Source organism: Quercus robur, chromosome 10 (genome assembly GCF_932294415.1).
Source record: "Quercus robur chromosome 10, dhQueRobu3.1, whole genome shotgun sequence".
Lineage (NCBI taxonomy): Eukaryota > Viridiplantae > Streptophyta > Magnoliopsida > Fagales > Fagaceae > Quercus > Quercus robur.
Genome location: NC_065543.1, coordinates 21000638 through 21028471, shown reverse-complemented (window position 1 = coordinate 21028471; position 27834 = coordinate 21000638). Strand labels below are relative to the sequence as shown.

Here is a 27834-nt window from a genome sequence, read left to right as displayed (position 1 = left end):
TCATTAGCCACATCATCATTTTTTAACAATATTAAATATCAAAAATATTAAAATATTAACTCTACAAATCCAATTATTTTAATTTATAAACTATTTGTTACTAAATTTACAAATCCAAACCATAAACAACTTTGTCAATCACTTCATTTAATTTTACTTAACCATTCCACTTCCTATTCTTTTACTCTTTTTCTCCTCATAATTTTTTTTTTTCTTACCATTACTCTTCCTCCAATTCCTCTCCTCCTTTTTGGCTCTTCTTCATCTTCTTCCCATTATTAATCACTCACCTTATAGTTCTCTCTCTCTCTCTCTCTCTCTGCATTTTATTTTAATTCTTTCTTCTAGCTTGGCTTTAGTTGATTTTTTTTTTTTTAGCATTTTTGATAACTCCATACTGGATTGATGTTTTTTCATGTTTTGCTATTGTGTTTTTTTTATTCTCCATCAAAGATTCCTTTTCTTCCTCTTATTTTTTTTGGTTAAGTGAAAATCGCTAGGGGTTAAAATACCTATTTCCTAGGTGAGTATAGCTCTTTTAATAACAATTAGTTATAATATATTATTATCTTCAATAAATTTTAGAGAAAAAATTATATTACATTATAAAATAATTATATATTTTCACACACTCTATGGGTCTGCAACAAGTGTGTGTGTGTGTGTATTAAAAGCCAAAAATGAGAGAAAATTCCATCAAATTTTTAACTAGATTTCAATTAAAGTCCAATCTTGCGTCATGTGTCTCATCTAATTTTTAATTTTTGTGCAAAGTGAATTATTGAGTACAAAAATTGAAAAATCCAAATCCAATTAGATTCTAAATTAGATTTCAGTTGGAATCCAATTTTGCATCATATGTATCATCTAATTTTTAAAATTTTTCTAGCAAGTGAATTTTTGGGTACAAAAACCAAAAAGTTCAAATTTAATTAAATTTTAAATTATATAAATTTATAATTTGAACATTTTTCTAAAAAAAATGTATTATTTGAACCGTGTTATTGTGATTGTTTTTAATTATACTCGTGCATATACACAGATTTTTTTTTTTTTTTTTGAGAAAGACATACAAAAGATATCTATATAGACAAAAGACACTAATAAATTATAAATGATAAAACTATACCTACATTTGGTTTCCAAGAAACTTTTGAGTGCCAATATGGACCTAAAGTCAACACAAGTGAGAGCATAATTTAAAGAGAGAAAAATACAGAAGTTGTGATTAAGTGCCTACTTTGTGGTGAGGCAGTGGTGAGGCAGTCACAGTCAGATAGTGTGGTGAGCAGTGGAGTTTGTCTCTTTTCTCAGGTGCAAGTCATGGAGAAGCTGATGGGTTCATGGGAAAAACTATCTCTTTCAGAATCAAAGGAAGCAAGTTTGCAATAAGGGATGATCCAGGGGCGGAGAAACATGTTTTGGCAGCGAAGTTTCTCACCAAGAGAGTTCTTAACATGGAGGCGATTACCAAGACGTTCACTTTACTGTGGAAAACCAGAAAAGGGTTTGAAATAAGAGACATGGGTGATCATAGAGTTATGTTTGTATTTCCAGATGTTGCAGATGTTGAAAGGGTATTGAAGGGAGAACCTTGGACTTTTGATAGGCACCTAGTGGTATTAGAAAAAATGAACAACAGTGATGGCTTCGAAGACCTGAGCTTTAATCAGACAAGTTTTTGGGTGCAAGTCCATGATTTACCAGTTCGACGTTCATCATTAGAAGTTGCAATGGAGATTGTTTCGTGATGGGAAACGTGGATGTGAGAATGTCTAAGGAAGGGGGTAGCAACAACTTTTAACTTTTTCAAAACCAGAGTTAGTGTGGTTATAACAAAACCTCTATGCAGAGGCCATAAGATTACTATAGCCAGTGGAAAGGAGGGGTGGGTGAGTTTCAAGTACGAGAGGTTACCCAATATCTGCTACTGGTATGGCAGATTAACGCATGGGGATAGAGAATGTTCGAAGTGGGTAAAGAGTAGAGGGACATTGAAGGTGGAAGACCAACAGTTTGGGGCATGATTGCGTGCTGCCACACCAAGCATGTCTGGGAGAACGGTGATCAGGGTGGCGGGGATGGATGAAGAGGATATTAGGGTTGATGATGATCGACAGATGGATGGAGAGAGGGGGGATGAAGGTAGCGGATCGGGGGAGAGGAGGAATACTGCGGCAGAGGAGAAAAGGGGTGCACGGCAAGGGGAGGAAGACAATGACGTACGTGTCAGACACAATTAATGAGGGTGTAATTGGTATGGAAAGTCCAACGAACCCAGATCCCATTAATGACGATTACCCAATCATGGACGTTACTTTCAACAGCTTGGCTCACTTAAATTCAGGCAATAACAGTCAGAGGGCAGATTTTTCGGAACAATTGGAGGAAATTGATAAGGAGCTTTTGAAATTTGATAACGTATATGTCAGTGGAGTAATATCGGATGATAATGCTTCCAAAGAGGACTTGGGCTTACAAAGGGTGCATAGTGTTATTGGGCCTGGAGGAGTGGGCCTTCACTTAAACAATAAGGTTGCAAAAGAGAAAATAATGACACCAAAAAGATGTTGGGTTCGTAGGGAGCAAAACAGAGGTGAATCCAGTGGCAAAACCTCTTCTTTATTGAAGAAAAGAATGCCCAGAGAGGACGATGTAGAGATTGAGATTATAGAAGGGTGTAGGAAGAAGTTGACAACGGAGAATTTATCATTAGCGACGGAGGTTGGGTCCCAGCCCCACTGAGACCAATGAATCTCATAGCTTGGAACTATCGGGGGTTTGGGAACCGTCGTGCAGTTCAAGAGCTAATTGTAGATATCGTACAAGCACAAGGTCTCATGATTGTGTTTTTGCCAAAAACATGGTTAGACAGAGATAAAATGGAATGGATTCAATGTAAGTTAAAATTTGATGGATGCTTCACTGTTCCTAGTACAGGTTGGGGAGGTGGTTTGGCCCTCTTATGGAAGGAGGAGGATATGGTGTGGGTGGATAACTTTTCAAACTATCATATAAATGTGATTGTGCATGGAGGTATAGAGAGAGCTTGGCAGTTAACTGGCTTTTATGGTGAACCGGAGACAAGTCAACGTTTTGAAGGATGGAACATCTACCATGGTGCTGTTTTGGTGACTTTAACGATCTATTGGAGGTGGCAAACAAAAAGGGAGGTGCACCACAGTCTCATAATTTAATGCAGTCATTCCGGGAGGTTTTGGATGATTGTGGGTTTATAGATTTGGGTTTCTTAGGACCGGAATTTACGTGGCATGGGAAAAGAAGAGGAGAGTTAGTTTGGGAGAAATTGGATAGAGGAGTTGCTAACTATGAGTGGCTGAACAAATTCCCTATGGGTAGAGTTCGACATCTCCACTGCTTTACTTCAGATCACAGACCCTTGCTACTTGCTCCTGATCAGAATAGGGAAAGTCATAAGTGGAAGCGAAAACCGTTTAGGTTCAAAGCAATGTGGTTGATGGATTCGGGTTGTAGTGACACAGTAGCTAGAGCATGGACATATCAAACTGAAGGTACCCCTATGTTTCAAGCAATAGAGAAGTTAAGGAAATGTAAGAAAATGTTAAAGAAGTGGAGTAGGGACCATTTTGGTAGTGTGAAGCAGCAACTATAGAATTCCAAGGAAAAGTTATGGCAAGCAGAGGTGAATTTGGTCAAGGATAGGAATGATGAAGAAGTAGTGAGGTTGAAGGCTGAATTGAATAGGTTGTGTGAGAAACAAGAGCAAATGTGGCATCAAAGATCAAGATTACAATGGATTAAAAATGGAGATAGAAACACTCAGTTCTTTCATGGGACAGCAACTCAGAGAAAGCAGAAAAATTTCATTAAAGGGATTCAAGATAGTGAAGGGAGGTGGCAGTCAGAGGAGGACATTTACATAAAAATTCTTGTGGACTTTTGTGCTAATTTGTTCACTACTTCTAATCCTCAAAATCTTGATAGCATTATGGAAGGAGTCCAAAAAGTTGTTACAGAGGAGATGAACTCAAAACTTACAGCTATATATACAATGGAGGAGGTGGAGTTGGCAATTAAGGAGATGGCACCACTAAAAGCACCTAGACCGGACGGCATGCCACCACTCTTTTATCAAACATATTGGTCTGATGTGGGTATGGATATTTCTCATGTTGTTATTTCTTGTCTAAATTCCGGTTCTCTTTTGAAGTCCATAAATCATACCTTCATTACTTTAATTCCAAAAGTAAAAAACTCGGAAAAAGTCTCTCTGTTTAGACCAATAAGCCTATGCAATGTAATTTATAAAATTGTTAGTAAGGTTATTGCTAATAGGCTTAAACCTCTCCTCAATGATATTATTTCTGAAACACAAAGTGCCTTCACTGCTGGTAGATTGATCACTGATAACATTCTGATTTCATTTGAATCTTTGCATCACATGAAGACTAGTTGCACAGGAAGATCGGGGTACATGGCTTTAAAACTAGATATGAGCAAAGCCTATGATAGGGTGGAGTGGGCTTTTCTGGAGAAAATCCTTTTGAAGTTGGGAATCCAAAATTCATGGGTATCTTTGATTATGGATTGCATCACTACAGTGACTTATTCTATTATGGTAAATGGAAAGCCACAGGGTATGATTACTCCAACTAGGGGAATTAGACAAGGGGACCCATTGTCTCCTTATCTTTTCTCTTTTGTGCGGAGGGTCTTGATGCTATTCTTCGAAAAGCAGCTAATGATGGGGACATTACTGGATTTTCACTTTGTAGAAAAGGGCCGAAACTAACTCATCTCTTCTTTGTAGATGATTGTCTATTATTTTGCAGGGCCACCTTGGCAAAATGTGGGCAAATAAAAAATATTTTGAACATGTATGAAGCTGCCTCTGGTCAAATGGTGAATAAGGGTAAGACAACCCTATTCTTCAGTAGAAATACAGATGATGCCACAAAAGAAGTAATCAAAGTCTCCCTTGGTCTCTTGGCTATCTAACACTATGAGAAGTACTTGGGGCTACCTTCCTTTGTTGGGAGGAATAAGAAGGCTTGCTTTACTCACTTCAAGGAGAAGATATGGTCAAAAATGCAAGGATGGAAAGAGAAGTTGCTTTCTTAAGTGGGCAAAGAAGTTATGATAAAAGCAGTGATCCAATCAATCCCAGCCTACTCAATGAATGTGTTCACATTACCGGTTAGTCTTTGTAAGGATATTGAGGCTATGATCTGGAAATTTTGGTGGGGTAGTGGCAAAGGAAAGAAGATTCATTGGGTAAAATGGAGTACGCTATGTTCTTCAAAATCTATTGGAGGTATGGGGTTCCATGATATAAATAATTTCAATGATGCCATGCTTGCGAAGCAGATTTGGAGGCTCCTTCATCAAAAAAACACACTGCTGTACAAGGTATTTAGTGCAAAATATTTTCCAGGAGGTAACATATTGGATGCACCAATCCCTACCAAGTGCTTTTATGCTTAGAAGAGCATATTATAGTCCAAGAAGGTAATATAACAAAGGTGTTGTTTGGAGAGTAGGGGATGGGTGAAGCGCATTTGGGACCATAGTTGGCTACCTGAATCTGGTATGAGCAGAATGGTGTTGCCAAAACTTAATGTGGGGCTGAACCGAGTTTGTGATCTTTTCTATCCAAGTACAAAAAATCTGGAATGTGGAGGTGCTGCAAAATTATTTCTTCTCGTGGGAAGCTGAAGTAATTAGAAAAATCTATGTGAGTGAAGCTTGTAATACGGACTGCCTTGTCTAGTCCAAATCTTCGAATGGCTGTTACTCAGTCAAGTCAACCTACCAGATGCTATCAACAGAAGTGATCAATGAAGTGCCATCCTCGTCTAGTGGGGAAGGTATGAAGGTATGGAAGAGTATTTGGAAGATCTAAGTGCCACCAAAAATCAGACATTTTATATGGAGAGCAGCGAAGGATTCTTTACCAACAAAACAGAATTTATCACGCCGGAAAATACCCATAGACGAGACCTGTTCTTTATGTGAAGATCAGCAAGAAATGGGTATGCATGAAATATGGCTATGCGATCAAGCAAAGGCCGTGTGGAAATTTGTTCCAAGCTTCTCAAGCTTGTATCAAGTAGGATATCGGTCCTTTCTTGATCTCATAGAAGCTGTACTCGAATAGGGATCGGCCTTCACAATTGCGCTTTTCTCAACCATCGCTTGGAGCATTTGGTAGCGACGAAATAAAATCCGGGTGCAGTAACCTTCATGGCCCTTACATGAGATTAGCAAGAAGGCAAAGGATTTGGTGGTGGAATTTTTTGATGTACATACACAACCCACTAGATCAAAGGTGCAACAACATCAAATACGATGGACAAAGCCTCTAGAGGACTTTTACAAGGCCAACTTTGACGCAACTCTCTTTGAAAACAGCAACATGGCAGGTATAGGAGTGGTGATTAGAGACTGCAATGGGAATATTATGGGTGCTCTAAGTCAGAAAATAGTGTTGCCTCAATCAATAGAACATGCTGAAGCACTAGCGGCATCTCGGGCTATGACATTTGCAAGGGAGCTTAGTCTATCCAAAGTCATTTTTGAGGGAGATATTATAAATGCTATCAACACAAAGAAGCCATGCCATACTCTATTTCGCCACATCATTGAAGAAATATGGAGCCTTACTCCATCTTTAATGACCTATAATTTTCAACATGTGAGAAGGGAGGGAAACAAGTTGGCACACGTCTTAGCTAGAAGAGCAGTTGTATCTACAGATATTGATGTATGGGTAGAAAAACTACCTTCGGATTTGGATGATGTATTCAATCTTGATTTAGTTTATTAAAGTTCACTTACTTGTTCCTAAATAAAAAATAAATAAAAAATAAATAAAAATCAAATCAAATCAAATCTCAACATGACCATAAAGTCGTTTGGATTACACTAAGATCTCTAATCTAATTCTTTGCAGCACCATCAAAAAGGCACACAACAAGTTAGATTTTAAATGTTGAATAAGCATGCACTTTCATGAAATTGCTATAAGATTTCAAGATTGATATAAATCATGAACAAAGTTTAGTAATTCACCCCTTTACATCATACCGATGCTTTCATGCCCACCGCAAAACAAAATGATACCAAAGGAAACATCATGATAATAGTCTCAGTTGTATGACAGTTGCATAACAATATACTATGATATCACTAATGAACAAGTAGCACAAGGTTTTCCATGAAAGTAGTAGCCATAGTTGGAAAATAATTATTATCAAGGACCTTCTCATGTGAAGATTCGGGGTCAAGTGAGACAATCACGTAATCATTGCACCATAGTAATTCAGTATCATTGGCCAACGATGGACCCAAGATTTTAAGTTAGGGGCAGAGTATAAAAATAAATAAATAAATAAATAAAAATCCTCCAAATAAGCACTCATATAGTATTAATAAACTATTAACCTAGACAAATACACAAAATTATTGTTTATTAATACATTAAAATGCAATTATCTACCTACAAAGACAAAAGACACAAAATACCATTGGTTTTTTATTTTGTAAATTTATTTTGTTTTGTTTTTAATAAATTTGCTATTTTTTGGGCTGAGAATTTACATGGGTTTGGGTTGGACTGGGCTGGGTTGGACTGATGATTTTGGAGGGGAGGGGGGTCAAGCTACTTGGAAGAGGGGCCTAAATAAAATTTTTTTTTTTTAGGCTTAAAATATGGCAAAAATGGCCCATTACCATCAATTTTGGAAATAATTTACCCAGAAACACTGTTTCTGAACTATATAGCAATGTACCACTTTTTCGGGTACTCGAGCTTGGTGAACTCGAGTACCATGTTTTTTTAATCCACTATCGCCCATATTCAAGGAGCCCTATAGTGGCGTTTTTAAGCCCTATAGTGACGTTTTCGGGCCCAAAAACGCCACTATATGGCCCCATTGAACCTGTTATGGGACTTAAAAAAAATTTTGCAGGAAAACGCCGCTATAGGGCTCAAAAACGTCATTATAGGGCTTAAAAACGCCACTATAGGGCCCGTTGAACCTGTTATGGAGACTTATAAAAAAAATTTTGCAGGAAAACGCCGCTATTGGGCTCGAAAACGTCACTATAGGGCCCCTTAACCTGGTATGGGGGCTTAAAAACGCCGCTATAGGGCCCGAAAACGTCACTATAGGGCTTAAAAACGCCATTATAAGGCTCCTTGAATATGGGGCAACAGTGGATTAAAAAAACATGGTACTCGAGCTCACCAAACTCGAGTACCCGAAAAAGTGGTACATTACTATTTAGTTCAGAAACAGTGTTTCTGGGCAAATTATTTCCAAAATTGATGGTAATGGACCATTTTTGCCCTTTAAATATACCTGCTTTTCTTTTCATAAGGCCAAGAGGCCCAAGACTCAGACCCCTTTGGGCCGCCTCCTGAGTCCGTCTATAAACTGATTAACTGAGGATGAAGATGGATGTTTCTTGCTTGGGCGATGAAGAAGAATAGAAAATAATCGGTGTTTTTTGTTTGGACAATGAAGAAAAATATCAAATCATTCATGTCCTTGTTGGATTTTTCATTTATTTATTTATGCCGATGTTATTAGATTTCAATAATTAAGTTGTTAAATTACTAATTCTCTCAAAAGTTTAAACAACTGAAATATATTAAATTTAATTATTTAATTAGATATTTCTAACACTATAACATCGAACTCCTAGACTAGTGATAAGTAAAGGCTTGACAGAGAGACTAGTTATTCTAGAACTACACCATTTATTATACTATTTTTCATGATTATCTTATTTAGTTGGTAAAAATTGTGATTGATTATTTGTCACTTATACATAAATCTACTACTTTTTCTATATTATTTACCTTCTGTCAGTGAAAAGTATGACAAAGTTGTTGCACAAAAGCTAGGAGCCCTAGATTTTATCCACAGAGGCGTCACCTTTACGTTTTCTTTACACAACACAGTGGCAGGGAGGAAAAACCGCAAGTGGGAGAGTAAATCAGGGAACAAACACCCCCCACCCCCCCCCCCCGGGGCGGTAAATTACTATACTGATTTGGACCATCAATGCCCGTCAGACCCACCTACTACTAAACTCCCACCATTAATTAATTGCCACATGCCTCTGCCGTTTATCCTTAAAAAAATAATAATGATAATTACCACATGCCCAATTGATAACTAACACACAGTTCACATTTGATCAAGAAAAGATTGCCAAATAATGCTGACGTAGAAAAGAAAATCCATGGTCCATCAATACCGTACCAGTGACATGGTGTCCTAATTTTTTTTTTTTTTTTTTTTAATTTTTTAAGATTGTAGAGGAAAATTTTTAGTACTTTTGGAGCATGAAAAAATAGTGTTCTCTCTTCTCACAAAATTTGGTTCTAAATATATTTAGAGTTATCTTTTCTAACATATTACATAATAAATTATAAGACTGTCTATATGTATCATTTAAAAAAATCATATGACTCAATAAAAAAAATTAACTAAATAAAACTACACATGAATAATATTTTCAATTACTGTATAATTGGTTGGAGTAAAATAGTCTCAAACATGTCTAGACCCAAACTCTTTTCCTTTTTCTTTTAAGATTTTGAAATGAAATTTTCATTTGAGTTGGTTTAATACGTGACGTTTGGAAAAAGTTGGTAAAAAAATTTATAGTAGTAATTTCTGAAAGGGGAGAACTTTCTGAAAGTAATTTTGTTTTTGCATAAGGTGTCAAACGGTTAGAAAGACTGAGTCCTAGGTAAGTTGTCAATAATAGCATTTCCCAAAGGGGTTACTAGTTGCGTAGTTACCTTACCGACCCTGCAGTTATTTCGAAAGCAATAGTTTATGGGCCTTTCCCCTTGCCATTTGTAACAAACAGGTGATGTGGCAAACCCAACGGTTGTAAAGGCTTTTGAGGTCACAGTTTCTTTGTCTTCATTGGATTGTTAGTGTGCGCCAGAAAACCTTAGCTTCCATTAAGTTCTAGTTCTGTTAACTCTCTCTTTCTCTTCCTCCCCTTTCTTTCTTGACTCTCCTCTCACTTATTGTTTCAATTTCTTCCTTCACCTTAATCTCCATGTGAATGCTACAAAAATTTTTACTTTGTTGCGAAGCTGCGTAATCAACAGAGGGCTTCTGAGGTAAATGTATGAATAAATTTTCCTATTAATGTCCTTTCCTTTTCTTTTCTTCTTCTTCTTCTTTTGTATATACATAAATTTGAATGATATTATACTGGTTATGTTTCATTGAACACCAACAATTACATGCCCTTTAATATAAAATCGAGGAAAATATAAACAAAATTGGAATAGAGCCTTGACATGTATAACATATTAACATACTTTTTAATTGAGATATAAACAACAGTGATAATATCTTGTGGTCTGTGATGTATCTCCCCATGCTTTTGTTCTTATGTATATTTCCTTGTGCTCCTTATTATTAATCCTGATTATGTGTTGTTTATAGATAGAAGTTGATTAGAACAAGATAGAAAGGAATGTGTATACAAGCATGAATAGTATATATAACCGTATGACAAAGCTTTGAAACCCTGTGTAGGCAAATTTTAGTTTGGGGGGGGCAACGGGACTCCAGCTGAAAACCGAACTTAGAAGTTTGTTCTTTTAGCTACCTGTGAACTAACATTCAAACAACAAGATTTAATACTAAGTTGGGCTGGCCTTAATTAGAAGAAGTAGATAACTATATTTAGGCAAAAAGTAGTGATATTTGATACCTAATATAAGATTTAACAGATAACTCAAAAAAATTCATGGTAAAACTCCATTGATAACTATGCATATAATGATGACACTCACGATGTATCAAGACATCTCCATTTTAAGGGATCCATTTTTATGATTCAGATTATTACAAATGTAAATGACATTCACATCTTTATATGGTTAAATCCAAAAAGTAAAATCTTAATCATAAAATGAGCCATCTCAGCCGTCAAGGCTTTGATTGAAAAGTTTAAATAAAAGTGAGTTGAGTTTATCACATGCTATTTACCACTTTAGCAACATTGCTTTAAAGTTCCCAATTTAGCTTGGGGGTAGATAATTGGTAATTTGGTATAAATTTTTTCCTTTTCATGGTAATTAGGTAAATAATTATATGATTCTCTGCTTCTTCTCTTCCTTAAAAGGTAATAGCTGCCCAATTAGAAGAGAAAGAGCAAGGAAATGGTCAAGTTTGTCTCTGCCAAATTCAACATGGGCCAAGATTCCCTTTAACCCATTTTACGGTGCACAGAGAGAGAGCGAGAGAGAGGCCCGTGGGTGTCCCCACACACACACACACACACAAATCAAATTAAAATTACAATTTAAAAATAAAAATAAAATAAAAAAAAAGCAAGCCTAACGAAGCCTAACACTTTTGGAGCGGAAATCCCAAGCATTTAACCCAAAAAAAAAAAAAAAAGGAAATCCCAAGCATGATGCACTAAAAAAGCAACATAATTTTTTGGGTGGCTTTTTGACAGGTAAGGTCTAAAACATGCCTACCCTCATATAACCTACTACAAGTACTATTATCGCTATAATTCCTGTTAAAAAAAAAAAGTTGGCTACGTAGAAAACATCAGCATAGTTCCATTTGACTTGAAGAGAATTTATCTTACTGTTAAGATTTTATTCTTACATCTAATAGAGTATGGAGTGTAACATCATTTAAAATTTTAAATGATATGATACTGAATACACTTTATATTTATAATATTTAATCTGAACTAGAAAATAAATCTATTTCAAATCCTAGTGATTTTGCTACATGTTAGGAATGGATGGATGCAGTTTACCCCCCCCCCCCCCCCCAACAAAAAAAAAAAAAGGAATGGATGTCTGTCACACCTATTTTTGACTATTATAATTGTCTATAATGACCGCCAAACTCTTAGTTGCCTAAACACTGAAAGAACGAATCAAACAAAACCTTCTAACTAGTATGTCAATCTCTTTCTCTTGTTTGCATTCTCATTACTTGATTGGTGTATGTCAATTAACACTAATATATAGCATGTTTGTGTAATTTACCCCTTCACTCCCAAGGGTGCAATAATCATGGTTAGGTTTTCTCACTGAAAACTTTTTCTTAGGGCTGCTCTTTTTAAAATATGACACGCATGTGACTTCATATGACTTCTAAACATGTCACAAGTTATTTTTTCTCAACTTATAGGTGAAGATGATCAAGTGTTAGTTTTTAGCTTCTAGGATGAAGAAAATTCAGCCACACCAAAGTCAATTGTGCATCATTAATCATAGTACCACAAATCTTTATTAATTGTTTCCCTTTCTTCTTTCTTTTTTTTTTTTTAATTTCTTTCTTCCTTTCTTTTCCCCTTCAAATCTTGGTGAAACACTTTTTTGCTCACATATACTTATATTAATGAGCTAGCATATCAACTGCTCTTGACTGGACTAAGTTAGGCAAGTAAAGTCATTAACAAACATACCAAAATAGATTTTGTAATCTGATATCCACCATGATGATGTATTGGCAATCAGCTTGAGATGTCAAGTTCCTATCTACCTAAAAGGATGCCATCTGAATGAGAACACTAACCAGTTTATAAATGGGTCTGTATTGCAGGTCAGAGCCTGATTGAGATGAAAAGCTTGTCAAATGAAATAGGCATTCATGGATAAGCTGGGAAGCCAGGGCACAGCCGGTTGTAAACCTTTAACCACATTCGTACAAACAGACACACATACTTTCCGAGAGGTTGTACAGCGCTTAACAGGCCCATCAGAAGGTAATACAGCACAAGAAGCAGCAGCAACAAAGGTTGTAGGTGTAAAAAGGCCAACACCCAAACTCCATGAGAGAAGGCAGTACTCTAGGCCCAAGCTTGAGATAGTTAAACCCCCTTGCCCATTTAAACCTGCTACATCAACTGACCAGAAAAGCTTCTCCCCCACCAAATCAGGGAACTCTGGTTTTCTTCCAAGCCCTGTGACCCCTTCTACAATGTTCTCAAAGCTGACCATCCTGGAAGAGCAAAAGAATGAAGGATCAGCAATACCTGAATTGAATAGCCAAGAAGAAGAGAAAGCCATCAAAGAGAGGCGATTTTATTTGCATCCATCACCACGGTCCAGACCAGGATACACTGAACCAGAGTTGCTTACCTTGTTCCCTCTAACATCTCCAAAAGCAGGAGAGATGCCATGATTTTGACAGTGAGCTGATCCTGTTAAGACCTTTTGTTTTTGCCGGCTTCAAACTACAGAACACCATTGTCACCAAATAGAGAGTACATCTTTGGAAAAGAAGAATAACTTTTAAAATACCTTGTCTGTTCTTTTTTTTGTTTTTTTTCTTTTCTTGGGTTCTCTTTTGGAAACTAGCCATCTTTTACACTTGCTTTATTTTTAATTTGACCCAAAATTATCTTAGAGCATAGACTTAAAAATAACAATGGGGTAGAAGTTTGGGACCTCCAAACCCCCAATGTAGATTTTGAGGAATTTTTAGGCATTAGATTTATTGCACTAGATTAAGTGTACATAAAAAAACCTGCAGCCAGCCCCATGTTGTTGAATTACTTTGGATAGAGGCATGATCAGTAATCCATTTCCTGAATTCAGATCATTTTGTGGTGACTTCAAGCTTAGCAATCATTCAAAAGTAATACATTCAGACCTTGCGAACACTTTCTATTCCGCATATTCCTAAGAGAGAAATAGAAAGCAGAATAACAAATCGTAAAAAACTGAAAAGCCATGGATTTGGACTGCACTTAAAAGAAATGTGGAAGCAGTTAAAACTAAGAACAAAGTCAATTATATAACAAAAAGGTTATTATTCTACAAATTTCGATATATCCTACAAAAAGGGTGTATTTACTAGAACTTCTTACCCAAAAAGAGCACATGGATAGGTGTAAAAGGAGAGGAAAGTGGGGTTTAGAAGGTGTGAGGACTGAGGATAATGCACTTGATTTAGGTGTGGAACCATGTTAGGTGAGCATACATCATAACAAAAGAAATTATTTCATTATGCCTTTAACTTTGCAGTTCATTCATCTTATCTAACTTCCAACAAATGGAATGCCAAGAACCTGCTTGGTATTCTGCATAAAGAAAGAAAATGAAATTTTGAAGATAAAATAAGATTGAAACTCTTAGCAACTGAAGATCATGAAAAACTTCAACCCCAATGCCCCTGAACTGCCAAGGTGTGCCACTAAGGGGATAAAATCCTGAGAACTTTCTATGAAATGATTTGACATCATCCATCCCATCCCATCCCATCCATAGGGATGCAGAGTGATCCCAGCTATTAAGCTGAAGAAGGCAGTCACACAAGGTCTCAAAAGCGGACCTGAAATTTGAAACTCACTACAAAAGGTAAAAGGAGGAGAAGAGTCGGCAAGAAATTTAAAAATAGAAGTTCTATAGTTAGAAATGTAGCACTTACAAGTTACAACAGCAAACCATCCCCCGTAAATTTGATAAAAAAAAGTTGGAAATAACTAAACTGAGTTTGACTGCAGTAGAAGAGTCGATCAGGATTTTCAATGGAGGGGAGTCACTCAAGTAAAATGATGCATCTGCACCTGAAAAGGCCACATGGGAATTCTGCCTCATGAAGTTGCAGGGAATCAAGTCTGAGCTCATTTGCGAAGTAATTCTTCCTGCATTTGCTTATAAGTTACGACACCAACCACAAATGCCATATCCAAACCCACGGGTAACTCAAAAATGAAGCCACTTCTTGATTTTTTGATCAAATGTGATCAATTTAGTGTATATGACTTTGAGGATGAGAAGAGTCCCCAGATATAAAAGATGATTTTCCTCCTCTCCACTTCAATCCAGCTGCATCTTGCTGACCTTTTCAGATCCGTAGTCCTCATAAGCTTTCTTACCTCTATGCCCCATCCCATCTAGCATCTGCTGCATACATGATTGACATCACCACATAGTTCCCAATATTGTTAGCCTCAATTTCAAGGTGATCTGCCACAAAACAGAGCAAGGAGATCCACCACGTAGGCATACTGTTCCATTGTTGGATTTAACCCATTGACCTTTTTATTGAATTGAATATCTTTAATCCTTCATTTATGATAGGCCATAAACTGAATGACCACTTGTGATAGAAATTAATTAATTAACTAGCCAAGTTATTAATTAATCAATTTATCATGCAAATGCATGGTAACACAAACAAATCACCAATAAACTAATTATGTAGTGGAAAATAAATAACACAGTGATTTCTTTACGAATGGAGAAAACCTAATGGCAAAAACCCCACCAGGTGATTTTCAAGTCACCACTCCCGAAACTCCACTATTATCACAACAAGCGGTTATAAGTAAAGGAATTCTTAGTACCTTACCAACCTACAGTTGAACCCTTACCCTAATACCCAATTAGACTTGTTTTGTAGTGACAGTTCTTCTTTCAGATGCACGACTCCCAAGTACGTGACTAACCAATTGCGCGGATTCCAGTACACGACTTCAATCACCAACTAAGAAGGTTGTTGGCTACAAAGTTCTTCAGTTCATCCACACGATGAAGATTAAGAAGATGCTTGGCCACAAAACCCTACGGTGCACATACACAACAACTTCTTCAAGAGAAAGAGATGAACTAGGGCAAGAAATTCGTCTCCGGTCACAATTTGCTTGAACAGAATTTGTTCAAAACTTGTGCAACTTGTGAATTGTTTGATGGCCCTTAAAACAATCATTTTATATGTATAGGGTTAGGAGAAAAGAAATCCCAAAGACAAATTCACGGATCCCCAAAAAATAAACCTCGATAGATAGGAGGTGTCGAGCGGGTGTCGAGCACACCGAATGTTGAACAGCTTTCTTAAGCTCGATAGATACAACTGTCGAGCCAACTGTCGAGTTTTAATGAATTTGCACTATCAACTTGTTTTCTTGAACAGACTTGAAGGCTTCAATACTTGATCTTGAAACATGGTTTCTTGAAGTATTTAAACACATCCTAAATCTACCTAAATATAAGTAAAGTACATTTTGTCAAAGGATAAGCCAATTTCATAAAGTTATGACATATGTTCTTAACATGTGAAACACATATGTCCTAACAATCTTTCCCTTTGGCAATTCGTGACAAAACCACAACAAACAAATGAACATATGAGAGAAGTTATAAATCACTCAACTCATATTCATTTGTTGAATACAATAAAATCTATCCTAACACAAACTCTTGAAAAACTTTGCAAGAAAAGAGTTTATGGCAAGTAGACTTTGACAATCTGTATTTCTGAAACACTTTAAACAAAACTCATCAAGACATCTTTGTATGAAACAAAAATAATAGATTGCATACAAGTATAAGAAATATGTGTATTAAGGGAGAAAAGAAACAACACATGAAGGGGTAGGTGAAAGAAAAACATACATCAATATAAAGAAAGAGATAAGTACAAGGTATGTCTATAAATGGTCAGAAGACCTCATGTACAAGAGTAATGTATCTAAAAAGAAAGAAAAGAAAAGATATATACTATTCTCACTATATCCCTCAAAATGTATCAACACTCCCCCTAACAAAAATGGTCCTATACTAGTTCTCCCCCTAAGATAGATTACTCTCATATCCAAAACTATTCCCCCTTTTTGTCACGAGTGACAAAGGGTAAGAGTGTTAAGTAGATATCTCATCGGTAGAGCTAGCATTTCCATCAGCATCATCGTCATCACCATCATCATCATCCTCATCCTTATCCTCAGAATCAGAAGCCACGGGAAAAGGTGGTGAAGGAGTAGCCTCAGGAGCAAAACCACCCATGGACGCCTGTCACCGTGCAATACAACCAACACGAACATTCACCTAATACAACTCCGTAGAAAGTGTATCTAAGCGAGCATCCATGCGCTGCAGCTGCGCCATGATGTCTCCTAAAGTCACATCACCCGAAGAAAAGGGAGGAGCGGATGTGGATGGAGTAGAATGGGATGGATATAAACGCGAGGGAGGAGCTGCTGAATCTAACTGCTGCGACCGAAGCTGGGCCTCGCTACGTTTAACAGTAGCGTAATCTATGGCACACATGACGGTGAAATGGAAGAGGGAAAAGGAACGGAAAAATGGCGTAAGATCCTCATAATAGCGGAAGGAAAGATGAGCTTATCACAGGACGCCAAATCTAAGTGAACATCTATAATAGACAGAATGAAATGAGAAGGGAAATCTATAGTAAGATGCTCAAGAAGAGATAACAAAAATCGAGCACGAGACTCTGTGATGGAGTTATAGTGAGAAAGTGGATGCAAAACAAAGGTCATCACCATGTTCATGAATTTAGGACCTTTAGCAAAAGGTTGACATGGTGTAAATAAACGCTTACCCTAAGCAAAAGGGAGCTCACAAAAAGCAGACATGAGCTCATCCCTAGACACAGTCCTCAGACACTGACAACTAGGATAGTCAGGAAACTCTATCTTAGGGACTCGAAGCACATTCGCAACAAGTTAAGGTGTGATAGGAATGCGCGTACCTTGAACGCGAGTGAAGAAAAGAGGTACTGAACAATCAATCTCGTGCATGTTGGACTAAAACTCCTAGATAAGCACGAGAGGACAGGTGACTGGGACATCACACAGTGACTCCCATCCCCTACTGTGAATGACAGAGGGAAGGTCAGTGTCGGCAAAGTCCGATAGAACGACTTGGCATTCCGAATGAATGCTTCGTCTAGAAAAGTTCTCCAAAAATGCCTTAAAGGCATCATCATCACGGAACCGAATATGAGATAGAGTAGGATCAGATGATGAAGAAGCTCTGGAATAAAGAGGGTTCCGGGTTGGAGTGGATTTACGCTTAGGTGCCATAGACACAACTAACATAAACAGAAAGAGAGGGAGAGAAAGAAAGACAATCAGAAAAGTCCCAAGCAATTTCAAGTATAACAAGTATATTGAAAAAGAGTACATATGTATGGGAAATGCATGAACATGTGACATGCAAAAAAAAAAAAAAAATTGCATCATGGGCTCAACCCAATCCAAACCTATCAACACACAAACAGATAGCACACATCTAAATGCATGACAATACCATTATAATGCTAATGTGATGCAATGTATGAGGTTTTAAACTCATTTAAGTGAAAACCCATCCTGAAATTTCAATAAAAACTCATCAATTTTGAAAAACCCCAAAAATTTTCAGAAACCCCAAAACCTAGGTTTCAAAACATGAAATGCATGAATGTGAAAGGATTAGAAGCTTACCAAGTGAAGAAAAACTTGAAAAAGCTTGAAGAAACCTTAAGGAACAGTTAAGGGAGAGAGATGAGAGAGTTGGGAGAGAAATCAGAGACATATCGAGAGAGAGAGATTGATTGAAATGAGAGACAGATCGTACAGGATGTATAAATAGTATCGGCAATAAATCTCAACAGATGCAGGTATCAAGAGGTATCAAGATATCTGTCAAGGAGGTGTCAAGAAAAATGGTCGTCGACAGTTGAGGTACTGAGGAGGTGTCGAGGATCAACTCAACAGAACCACAAATAGAAGCTCGATTGATCCACCAGGTGTCGAGAAGCTATCGAGGATGCAAAACCATTCCCGATCGATCTACCAGGTATCGAGAAGCTGTCGGGATTGTGATTAGAAAAAGCTAAAGAAGCTCGACAGACAGCAAGGTATCGAGGAGGTATCAAGGAGGTGTCGAGCCAGTATTTAAAATCAGTTTTTTAAGATGTGAAAAACACAGACATGAATGCAATCCAACAAGCAACTCAACCAATGATCCATTCAACATATTAAGCTCTCAAAATCATCTCTCAATAATAATTTTAAGCACATGGATCTCCAAAAAGAAACACACACACAACAAGTCTAACCAATTTTATATTTCAAAAACAAGTCACGACAGTTTAGTGAGCATACATTAACACATGTAAAACCTTGTGATGGCCAAATCACATTGTACTTGCACATGTATCAAGAATAGCAAAGAATATTGCGCGTTGTGTGTGAAAAATATCGCAAGATTGCATAAGTGTATACATGTTATAACGATTTGAGATATGAGAAAATCGCTTTAACTCACACATAATCATAACTGCTTGATGGGGACTATCACCTTCGAGGTACATCCTATAACTCCCACATCTCCTAGAATACACGTTTGCAATCATTTTTAAAGCATTTTTTATCTTTTTGCTTTTGATTTTTCTTTGCATATTTTTCTTTTAAGCATATCGTACATGGGCATATTAGAGAGAAAAAAGAAATACCCAATGATATTTGACATTTCAATTTTGCTATGCCTAAGCACACAAATGTCATTGACACTGCACTTTTACTATGTCGAAGCATACAGGTGTCATATTATGATTGGCGGGCAACAGTGGTGAGATGGTTATTAATGCCTTTTTCTTAGGATTTTTTAGTCATTCTTGTCAAAAAGAGTGATACGAGTGTTAAGTACAAGAGACAACTTAATCTTACTCATCACAAACAAGAGCCACAAAACTCACTTGCTTAGTTGTGCATAGAGATGCTCATCTAAGATACAAATGATACAAAGTTTAGAAGATTTTGTTTCAATGGCCATCCAAGGTACACAAGTATTAATGTACACAAAGCACACACTGTTTTTGTATTTTTCTGATTTTTCAAATTTTTTTTATAAGAAAAACAAAACAAGGCAAAACTGAAAAATAACCAAACAAAAACATGTTAAACAACCAAAGCATAAAAACTAGACTGACTCAAAACTTGAAAGCAAAACACATAAGTAATGCACACACAAAAACAAGAAGAAAGAGAGAAAAGTGACAAAATCACTTGGAGCCCTTTTTCCTTCTACACCCTGGAAGAACCCTTCTTTTGATTAAACCCTTGAACCGGCGGTGAGGGAGAAAAGCCGTTCAAGTTTGAAAGGAATATGAGGGCTTTGAGAAGATCTCCAAGGGGAGCAAGAGAGGATTGAAGCTGATTCTGGTTCCCAGATGCTATCATGCCATTGCTCTGTTAAGTGCCAAGCCACTTGTAGCAATTTGGTCAAGTGTGACCGGCAGCTCCACAATGATGACAGAGATGCTGCTTCTTTTGTTTAGGCTTTTGAGAGTTAGCTTTCTTAGCCCTAAGGTTTTTAACATCTTTCTTCTCAAGATTAGGGAGTGCTCCTAAGATAAATTTACCCTTGTCTATGTTCTCACTAGCTAATTCAGTTTTAATCTCATTGTTCTCAATTTTAACATTACTAGTAGGAGGAACAAAAACAGTAGTACTAGAAGAAGCAGTATTAGAGGAATAAAGACCATATCCTAAACCTGTTCAATCTGAGGCAGATTTCTGAATGCTGAGCATATCATCAAGTTTTGCACTTGAAGTCCTCTCCAATTAAGTTCTGACTTGAAACAGCTCCGCTTTAAGCTTCTTGGTCTTCTCAGCCAAGAAATTTTTCTCAAACCTCAGTGCTCCAGTAGTCTAATTGGCTTCATCAAACTTTGTGGAAAGCTCCTCACGATCAAGTTCCACATCACTGAGCTTCTTGGTGGTTAGCCTATATAGTTTCTCATGCTTCTCGAAAAGCTTGTACAACTTCTCATAGGCTGTATGGATGTCATCTTGATCATCCATCTTCTCAAATTTGGATTCCACCAATTCCTCATCTTCAACCCCATCTTCAACAATCCCATCAGTAGAATCAACAGTGGCTGTGAAGGCATTTAAGATTCTGTCATCCTCATTGTTGGAATCATCCTCAAGCTCGGTGTCACTCAAGGTAATAGCACGTGCCTTGCTCTTCCCAATACTCTTGAGGTATGTAGGATACTCATGCTTCATGTGACCGAAACCTTGACACCTAAAGCACTTAGGTCCTACGGGAACAGTGTACTAACCACCTTCCTTAGCATCCTTCTTCCCTTTATCTTGGCCTTTAAACTAAGAAAAACTGGATTGCCTGTGATCCTTGTCGAAACCCTTTCCATTGGCATTCTTCATAAACTTCTTGAACTACCTGGTGATGTAGGACTTCATCTTGGAATCTTCATCATTAGAAGATTCATCTGTCTTACTGCTCTTGGCCTTCAGTGCCATGCTCTTGCCTTTACCTGTCTTGCCAATCCTAGTCAACCCAAGCTCGTAGGTCTGCAAGTTTCCAACCAACTCAGTCAAATGAATCTTATCAATATCTTTTGATTCCTCTATTGCCGTGATCTTGGCATGAAATCTCTTAGGTAGAGATCTGAGCACCTTCCTTACAATCTTGGGTTCTAGAATGGTTTCCCCAAGATTGAATGCTGAGTTCACTATGTCCTTTACCTTGGTATAGAACTCATCAAAAAACTCATCTTCCTCCATTTTTATCTCTTCAAAACTTGTAGTGAGCCTCTGAAACTTTGAATCTTTTACAGCTTTTGTACCCTCATAGGTTGTCTGGAGGATGGTCCAAGCCTCCTTAGCAGTTTCAGTTGAGGATATCTTCTTGAACTCCTCATTGGTGACTACACTGAACAATGCATTCAATGCTCTGCTGTTGAAATTTGCCGCCTTAATCTTGGCATCATCCCAATCGGCTGGTGCCTCTGTAGGCTTAGTCCAGTCTATCTCCACAGCTTGCCACACTTTCTCATCTAGAGACTGTAAGAAAACTCTTATGCGTACTTTCTAGTATGCATAGTTAGTGCCATCAAATAAAAGAGGTATGATTAATGACTGTCCTCTATCCATAACAAACAGGGGTCAATGGATCAACACAACAAAAATTAAACCCTAATTAGAGTGTGCCTGCTCTGATACCACTTGATAGGCCACAAACTGAATAACCCCTTGTGATAGAAATTAATTAATTAGCCAAGTTATTAATTAATCAATTTATCATGCAAATGCGTAGTAGCACAAACAAATCACCAATAAACTAATTATGTAGCGAAAAATAAATAACACGGTGATTTGTTTACGAATAAGGAAAACCTAATGGCAAAAACCCCACCGGGTGATTTTCAGGTCATCACCCCCGAAACTCCACTATTATCACAACAAGCAGTTACAAGTAAAAGAATCTCAAGTACCTTTCCAACCTACAGTTGAACCCTTACCCCAATACCCAATTGGACTTGTTTTGTAGTGACAGTTCCCCTTTCAGATGCACGACTCCCAAGTACGTGACTAACCAATTGCGTGGATCCCAGTATACAACTTCAATCACCAACTAAGAATGTTGTTGTCTACAAAGTTCTTCAGTTCATCCATATGATGAAGATACTTGGTCACAAAACCCTACGGTACACATACACAGCAACTTCTTCAAGAGAAAGAGATGAACTAGGGCAAGAACTTCGTCTCCGGTCATAATTTGCTTGAATAGAATTTGCTCAAAACTTGTGCAACTTGTGAACTGTTTGACAGCCCTTAAAACAATCCTTTTATATGTCTAGGGTTAGGAGAAAAGAAAGCCCAAAGACAAATTCACGGATCCCAAGAAAATCATATTTGAATTCTGAAAATCTTAAACCTCGACAGATAGGAGGTGTCAAGTAGGTGTCGAGCACACCGAATGTTGAATAACTTTCTTAAGCTCGATAGATACAGCTATTGAGCCAGCTGTCGAGCTTTAATGAATTTACACTATCAACTTGTTTTCTTGAACATACTTGAAGGCTTCAATACTTGATCTTGAAACATGGTTTCTTGAAGTATTTAAACACATCCTAAATCTACCTAAATACAAGTAAAGTGCGTTTTGTCAAAGGATAAGCCAATTTCATAAAGTCATGACATATGTTCTTAACATGTGAAACACATATGTCCTAACAATTTACTAGGTCAGAATGACAAGAAGTAGATAAAACAGCAATGACAATAACATAATCTGGCTTTACACAAAATTCAAGCATATTAGACAAAATTATGAGTGTTTCCTCTCCAATACCATTCATGGCATACCCACTAACCATAGCTATGAACATAACCAGATCCTTATGGGTGTTTCCTCTCCTATACCATTCATGGCATACCCACTGACCATAGCTGTGAACATAACCAGATCCTTATGGGTGCTTAACCGAAAAATCTTATAAGCATGCTGTCTAGCACCACATTTTTCATATACATCTAATAAAGCTTCCTTCAAGTGGACATCCTCAAAACCAGCTCTAACTGCGTATACATGACATTGCATCAGCAAGTGAACTGAGGCCATTTGAACATATATCGGAAGTAAGTTCATGGCCATTTGAACAAATTCATAATTACACAGATTCACAAATTCTATCAATCTAATCATAATTAAACATGATTAACTACAAATTCCAAATACTTACTTGTTGTTTAATGGGCATAAATGTGATGGTGATCCCGAGGGTGAGCTGTCAGGCGACAATGGCGAGGGTGATCGTGAAAATGGCAAAGGAGACCGCATAGCTGGCAAGGGACAACGTCTGGTTCTTAAGGGAAAGCCGCTTGGCAAGGAAGAACCAAATTTGTTTGTGTCTTCCATCTTCGTTTTAGGCTCTACATTCCCAACAAACACAAATAACAATAAACAATTTCTTCCATTAGCATAAAATGGTTGCAGCAATAATAAGGATCTAAGCACACACATGTCTCAACATAAATTGAAAATACATGTCTCAACATTATTATTGCAATTAACCTCCACACCCCTTTTTAAAAAAGAAATACTTTGCATATGGTTTTGCAAATAACCTTCACACACCCCTTTCCTAATTGCCACAATATTTTTTTTTTTGCAAGTTACACAAGTAGTCAGTGGGTCATGAATCCATGACCACACCCTCTATCTCACTATTACCATAAATCAATGCCATTGGTACTTAACAAGTTACTCTACAATATACTTTAAATACAACAGTTATATTTCTATTTTTCTTTGGGGGGAGGGAACATACAATTAAAAACATCTATAGTTCTCACACATTTGGTAATATTATTTCACTAACATATAAAACACCGTATATTTAATTCATTAAAAAAAATTAAAATTGTTGAAATGATATATTAGAGCATTATCAAGAGCCAAAGTAATAGGATGACAGCCACAGAAACAGCTAGTTAAAAGATTTATGTCAAAACAATGTTGTGTAGTAACCCCAACGTATTAACTATCAATAGCCATTATAAACTTTTAGAAGATTTATCATAACTATGTTGTTTAGTAGGCAGAGGAGCGAGATAATGCCCAGAAATTGCTTCATGTAATTAAAGACATCATGCACAAGACAATTTTTACATTTCACAAAAAGAACATAACTTGTTCACAGGAACAAAAACAATGAACATTATTACAAGGGAAAGTAACAGTAATCATAACATTAGGATAATCACCTCAACAGATGGAGAAACAAGTAGATCACAACCCAAAACTAATTCAAGAGGAAAGTGCTTGAGAGTGCGTGAGTGACTGTATGAGCTGTGAGAGTGAGTGTGAGTGACAATCAGAGTGAGACCGAGGTGTGGCTACGTGCTCTTGTGCGTGGCTGAGTGCATGGCTACATGCTCTTGTGCGTGGCTATGTGAGTGACAGAGAGATTGAGGGTTAGGGTGAGGGCATAAGGCATTGAGGCATGAATTGAAATGAGATTATGAGAGGCGGATGAGTATTGGGTTAGTGACTTAGGGTTTGCAACTATATATATATATATATATATATATATATATATATATATATATGTGGGAGAATCTAGCCTTTTGCCCCTATTTGGAAAAAAATTTGGCAATATGCCCCTGTTTGCAAACTATATAGGTGCGTGCCCCTGTTTTGAAACTCAATTACCTTAAAATCGAGTTTCAATGAAAAACTTGATTGGTTTAAAATCAAGTTATGCCTGATCAAACTTAAAAAAAAAAAAAAAAAAAAAAAAAAAAAAAAAAAAAAGCATAGAACTCGATTTTATGGAGATCGAGTTCCAAAACGCCACTATAGGGCTTTCAAACGCCACTATAGGGCTAAAAAAACGCAACTATAGGGCTCCCTCAACTTGCCATGGGACAATCACACTTAGGAAAAAAAATTTGCAGGAAAACGCCGCTATATGGCTTTAAAACGTCACTATAGGGATAAAAAAAAATGCCACTATAGGGCTCCCTCAACCTGCCATGGGACAATTACACTTAAAAAAAAAAACAATTTGCAGGAAAACGCTGCTGTAGGCTTTAAAACGTTACTATAGGGCTTAAAAACGCAATTATAGGGCTCCCTAAACCTCATATGGGGCGATCACAGTAAAAAAAAAATTTGCATGGAACTCGATTTCCAGGAACTCGAGTTCCATGCAATTTTTTTTTTTTTTTTTTTTAAGTTTGATCGGGCATAACTCGATTTTCTACAAATCGAGTATTTAATTGAAACTTGATTTTAAGGTAATCGAGTATTGAAACAGGGGCACGCCCCTATATAGTTTGAAAACAGAGACATATTGCCAAATTTTTTAAAAATTAAGGGTAAAATCCCAGAATGTCCTATATATATATAAAAGTGGGGGGGGGGGGGGGTTTAGTAATTCCTTAGTAACCGGGTCATATCCAGGTTGGGTTTCGGGTTGGATTTTTGATAAAACCTGGACCCGCTTCAGGTTTTTTTTTTTTTTTTTTTAAAACCTATACCCGACCCTATTCTTTATCGGACCGGGTAAAATTCAGCCCATTAGGGTTGGGCCGGGCCGTATATCCGCAAGTCGGATCTAAATTGCCATCCCTTGATATAAGGGATTGAGATCCCGTGCAATAGCTTTAATATCAGCCGTAGATTAAATTCAATGATCAAAAAATCGACACGTCATATGTCCAAGCTGGCGATCCGCGTGCTTCAATTTCTCCCATTTCTATTCTCTTTTCACTTCAACTTCCCCAAATTTTAATTTCAAAGAAACTCTCTCTCTTGGAGACTAGAGACCCATGGCTGAATCTCCAGGCTTCAACTAGACCCACACTATCTCCACCACCACCAGGGCTTCCTGCTATAGTCTTTTCCTTTCTCATGGGTTTCTCGTAGTTCTCTCTCTTCTCATTGGACCCACACCATGGCAGTTAGCGGTACTTATTACCGGTGTCACCTCCACTGGTGGCCACCTAGTCTCCCTTCTCTCTCTCAAATGTCTTTTTTCTTTTATTTTCTTTTTGTTTTAGTTTTAATTATTTTGATGACTAGAGCTGTGTAATTTTGCTTAGGTTTGAAAAATGTGTGTTTTAGGTATGGTTGATTGATTTGGATTTTTGGGTCTCAAATGAATGGGAGTTGGATGGCCGTTTACAGACTGGGGGGTTGATGTCAAAATGGGTTTTGATATGAGCATGTGTTTTATTGTGTAAATACTAAATACATGTCATTGTGGTTGATGTCAAAATGGGTTTTGATATGAGCACGTGTTTTTTTGTGTAAATACTAAATACATGTCATTGTGTGCGTGAGTGATCGAGTGTGAGTGAAATTTGTGTTTATGCTTAAATTAGTGAAAACACATGGAGTAGACTGCTGGCCTTAAAATCTGGGTATGTAAAGGGTTAGTTCTATGTAATAACCTTCTTGTTGCATCTATCGAGCTTCATAAGTAATTCTCAATAGAAAGGATTTTGTCAAGACTTCTGTCGAGCTTTAATGAGCAGCACATTCTTCACTTGTTTCTTGGTCAGATTTGCATAACTTCAATACTAAACTGGACACTTATTTCTTGAAGTACTAAACTCATCCTAGATCTATTTAATTACAAGTAAAGTGCGTTTTTTCAAAGGATTAGCCAATTACATCAAATATGTCCCTAACAATCTCCCCCTTTGGCAGCAATTCGTGACAAAACCACAACATACAAATGAATCATGAGAGAAGTCTTAAATCACTAAACTCATAACCACTTGTTGAATTACAAAATAAATCTAACCCTAACATAAACTCTTGAAAAACTTTGCAAAAAGAGAGTTCATGGCATGGTAGACTTTCACAACCTATCTTTCTACTCTTAAACAAAACTTATCAAGACATCATGTATGAAATAGAAATAAAGATTACATACATAAAGAAACATGTGTATAAAGAGAGAAAAGAAATAACACATGGAGAGATTAGTGAAGAAAAACATACATCATCATATATATATGAAAATAAAGTACAATGTATGTCAATAAATGGTCACAAGACCAGTATACAAGTGGCTAATGTAAAAAGAAAGAAAAGAAAAATACATGTAAACCTCACTACATCCCTCAAGATCTATAAACACTCCCCTTAACAAAAAAATGTCATATACTAACTCTCCCCCTAAGTACAAGACTACTTTCAACCTAAAACTACTCCCCCTTATTGTCACAAATGACAAAGGGTAAGTCATTGAAAGGTCGTCATCACTAGAAATCATCATCCTTATCGTCACCAGCATCATCATCCTCATCAGCCGAAGCCTCTAGAGAAGGAGATGGAGAGGGAGCGAAACCACCAAGGCGAGCTTGTCAACATGCTATTCAACCTACAAAGGTGTTCACCTAACACATCTCATCAGTGAAAGAGTCAAGACAAGCATCCATGCGCTAAAGCTATGCCATGATGGCCTTGAGGGTCACACCACCAGCTGCAAAGGTAGAAGGAGCAGAGGAAAAAGGAATAGCAGAAGCTGTAGGATTAGTCATCTCCACTCGTGGCTGCTTCGGTCAAAGCTGGGCCTCGCTCCGCTGAACAAAATCGACGCTAATGGCACCTATAATGGTGAAGTAAGGAGAATCAGGAATAGGAATGGAGAAGTTGTGAAGGATCCACAAGATAGCCGAAGGAAAGATAAGCTTACCATGAGTCGCCATATCTTGATACACATCAAGGACAGATGTGATGAAGTGAGAAGGGAAGTCAATAGAGAAGTTCTCAAGAAG

The 27834-nt window shown here is 37.2% G+C and overlaps 2 protein-coding genes across 4 annotated transcripts; both read left to right on the top strand.

Moving 5' to 3' along the window:
- Window positions 1-6397: 6397 nt before the first annotated feature.
- Window positions 6398-6808, top strand: LOC126703953 (uncharacterized). The gene has a single exon (XM_050403002.1). The coding sequence runs from the start codon at window positions 6398-6400 to the stop codon at window positions 6806-6808; it is 411 nt and encodes a 136-aa protein (XP_050258959.1).
- A 3121-nt stretch (window positions 6809-9929) lies between these two features.
- Window positions 9930-13551, top strand: LOC126703026 (VQ motif-containing protein 31). Of its 3 annotated transcripts, XM_050401925.1 has the most exons (3): window positions 9930-10138; window positions 11149-11487; window positions 12597-13551. In XM_050401925.1, the coding sequence occupies exon 3, from the start codon at window positions 12645-12647 to the stop codon at window positions 13176-13178; it is 534 nt and encodes a 177-aa protein (XP_050257882.1). In that variant the 5' UTR covers window positions 9930-10138; window positions 11149-11487; window positions 12597-12644; the 3' UTR covers window positions 13179-13551. The 3 variants fall into 3 exon arrangements, with proteins under 3 accessions (XP_050257882.1, XP_050257880.1, XP_050257881.1); XM_050401923.1 differs by lacking the exon at window positions 11149-11487 and having other exon boundaries at window positions 9931-10132; XM_050401924.1 differs by lacking the exon at window positions 11149-11487 and having other exon boundaries at window positions 9931-10138.
- The last annotated feature ends 14283 nt before the right edge of the window (window positions 13552-27834 follow it).

Excerpts from the sequence above, each read along its gene's own strand:
- LOC126703953 (XM_050403002.1), top strand. The coding sequence starts at position 6,398 with ATGGCAGGTATAGGAGTGGTGATTAGAGACTGCAATGGGAATATTATG.
- LOC126703026 (XM_050401925.1), top strand. The coding sequence starts at position 12,645 with ATGGATAAGCTGGGAAGCCAGGGCACAGCCGGTTGTAAACCTTTAACC.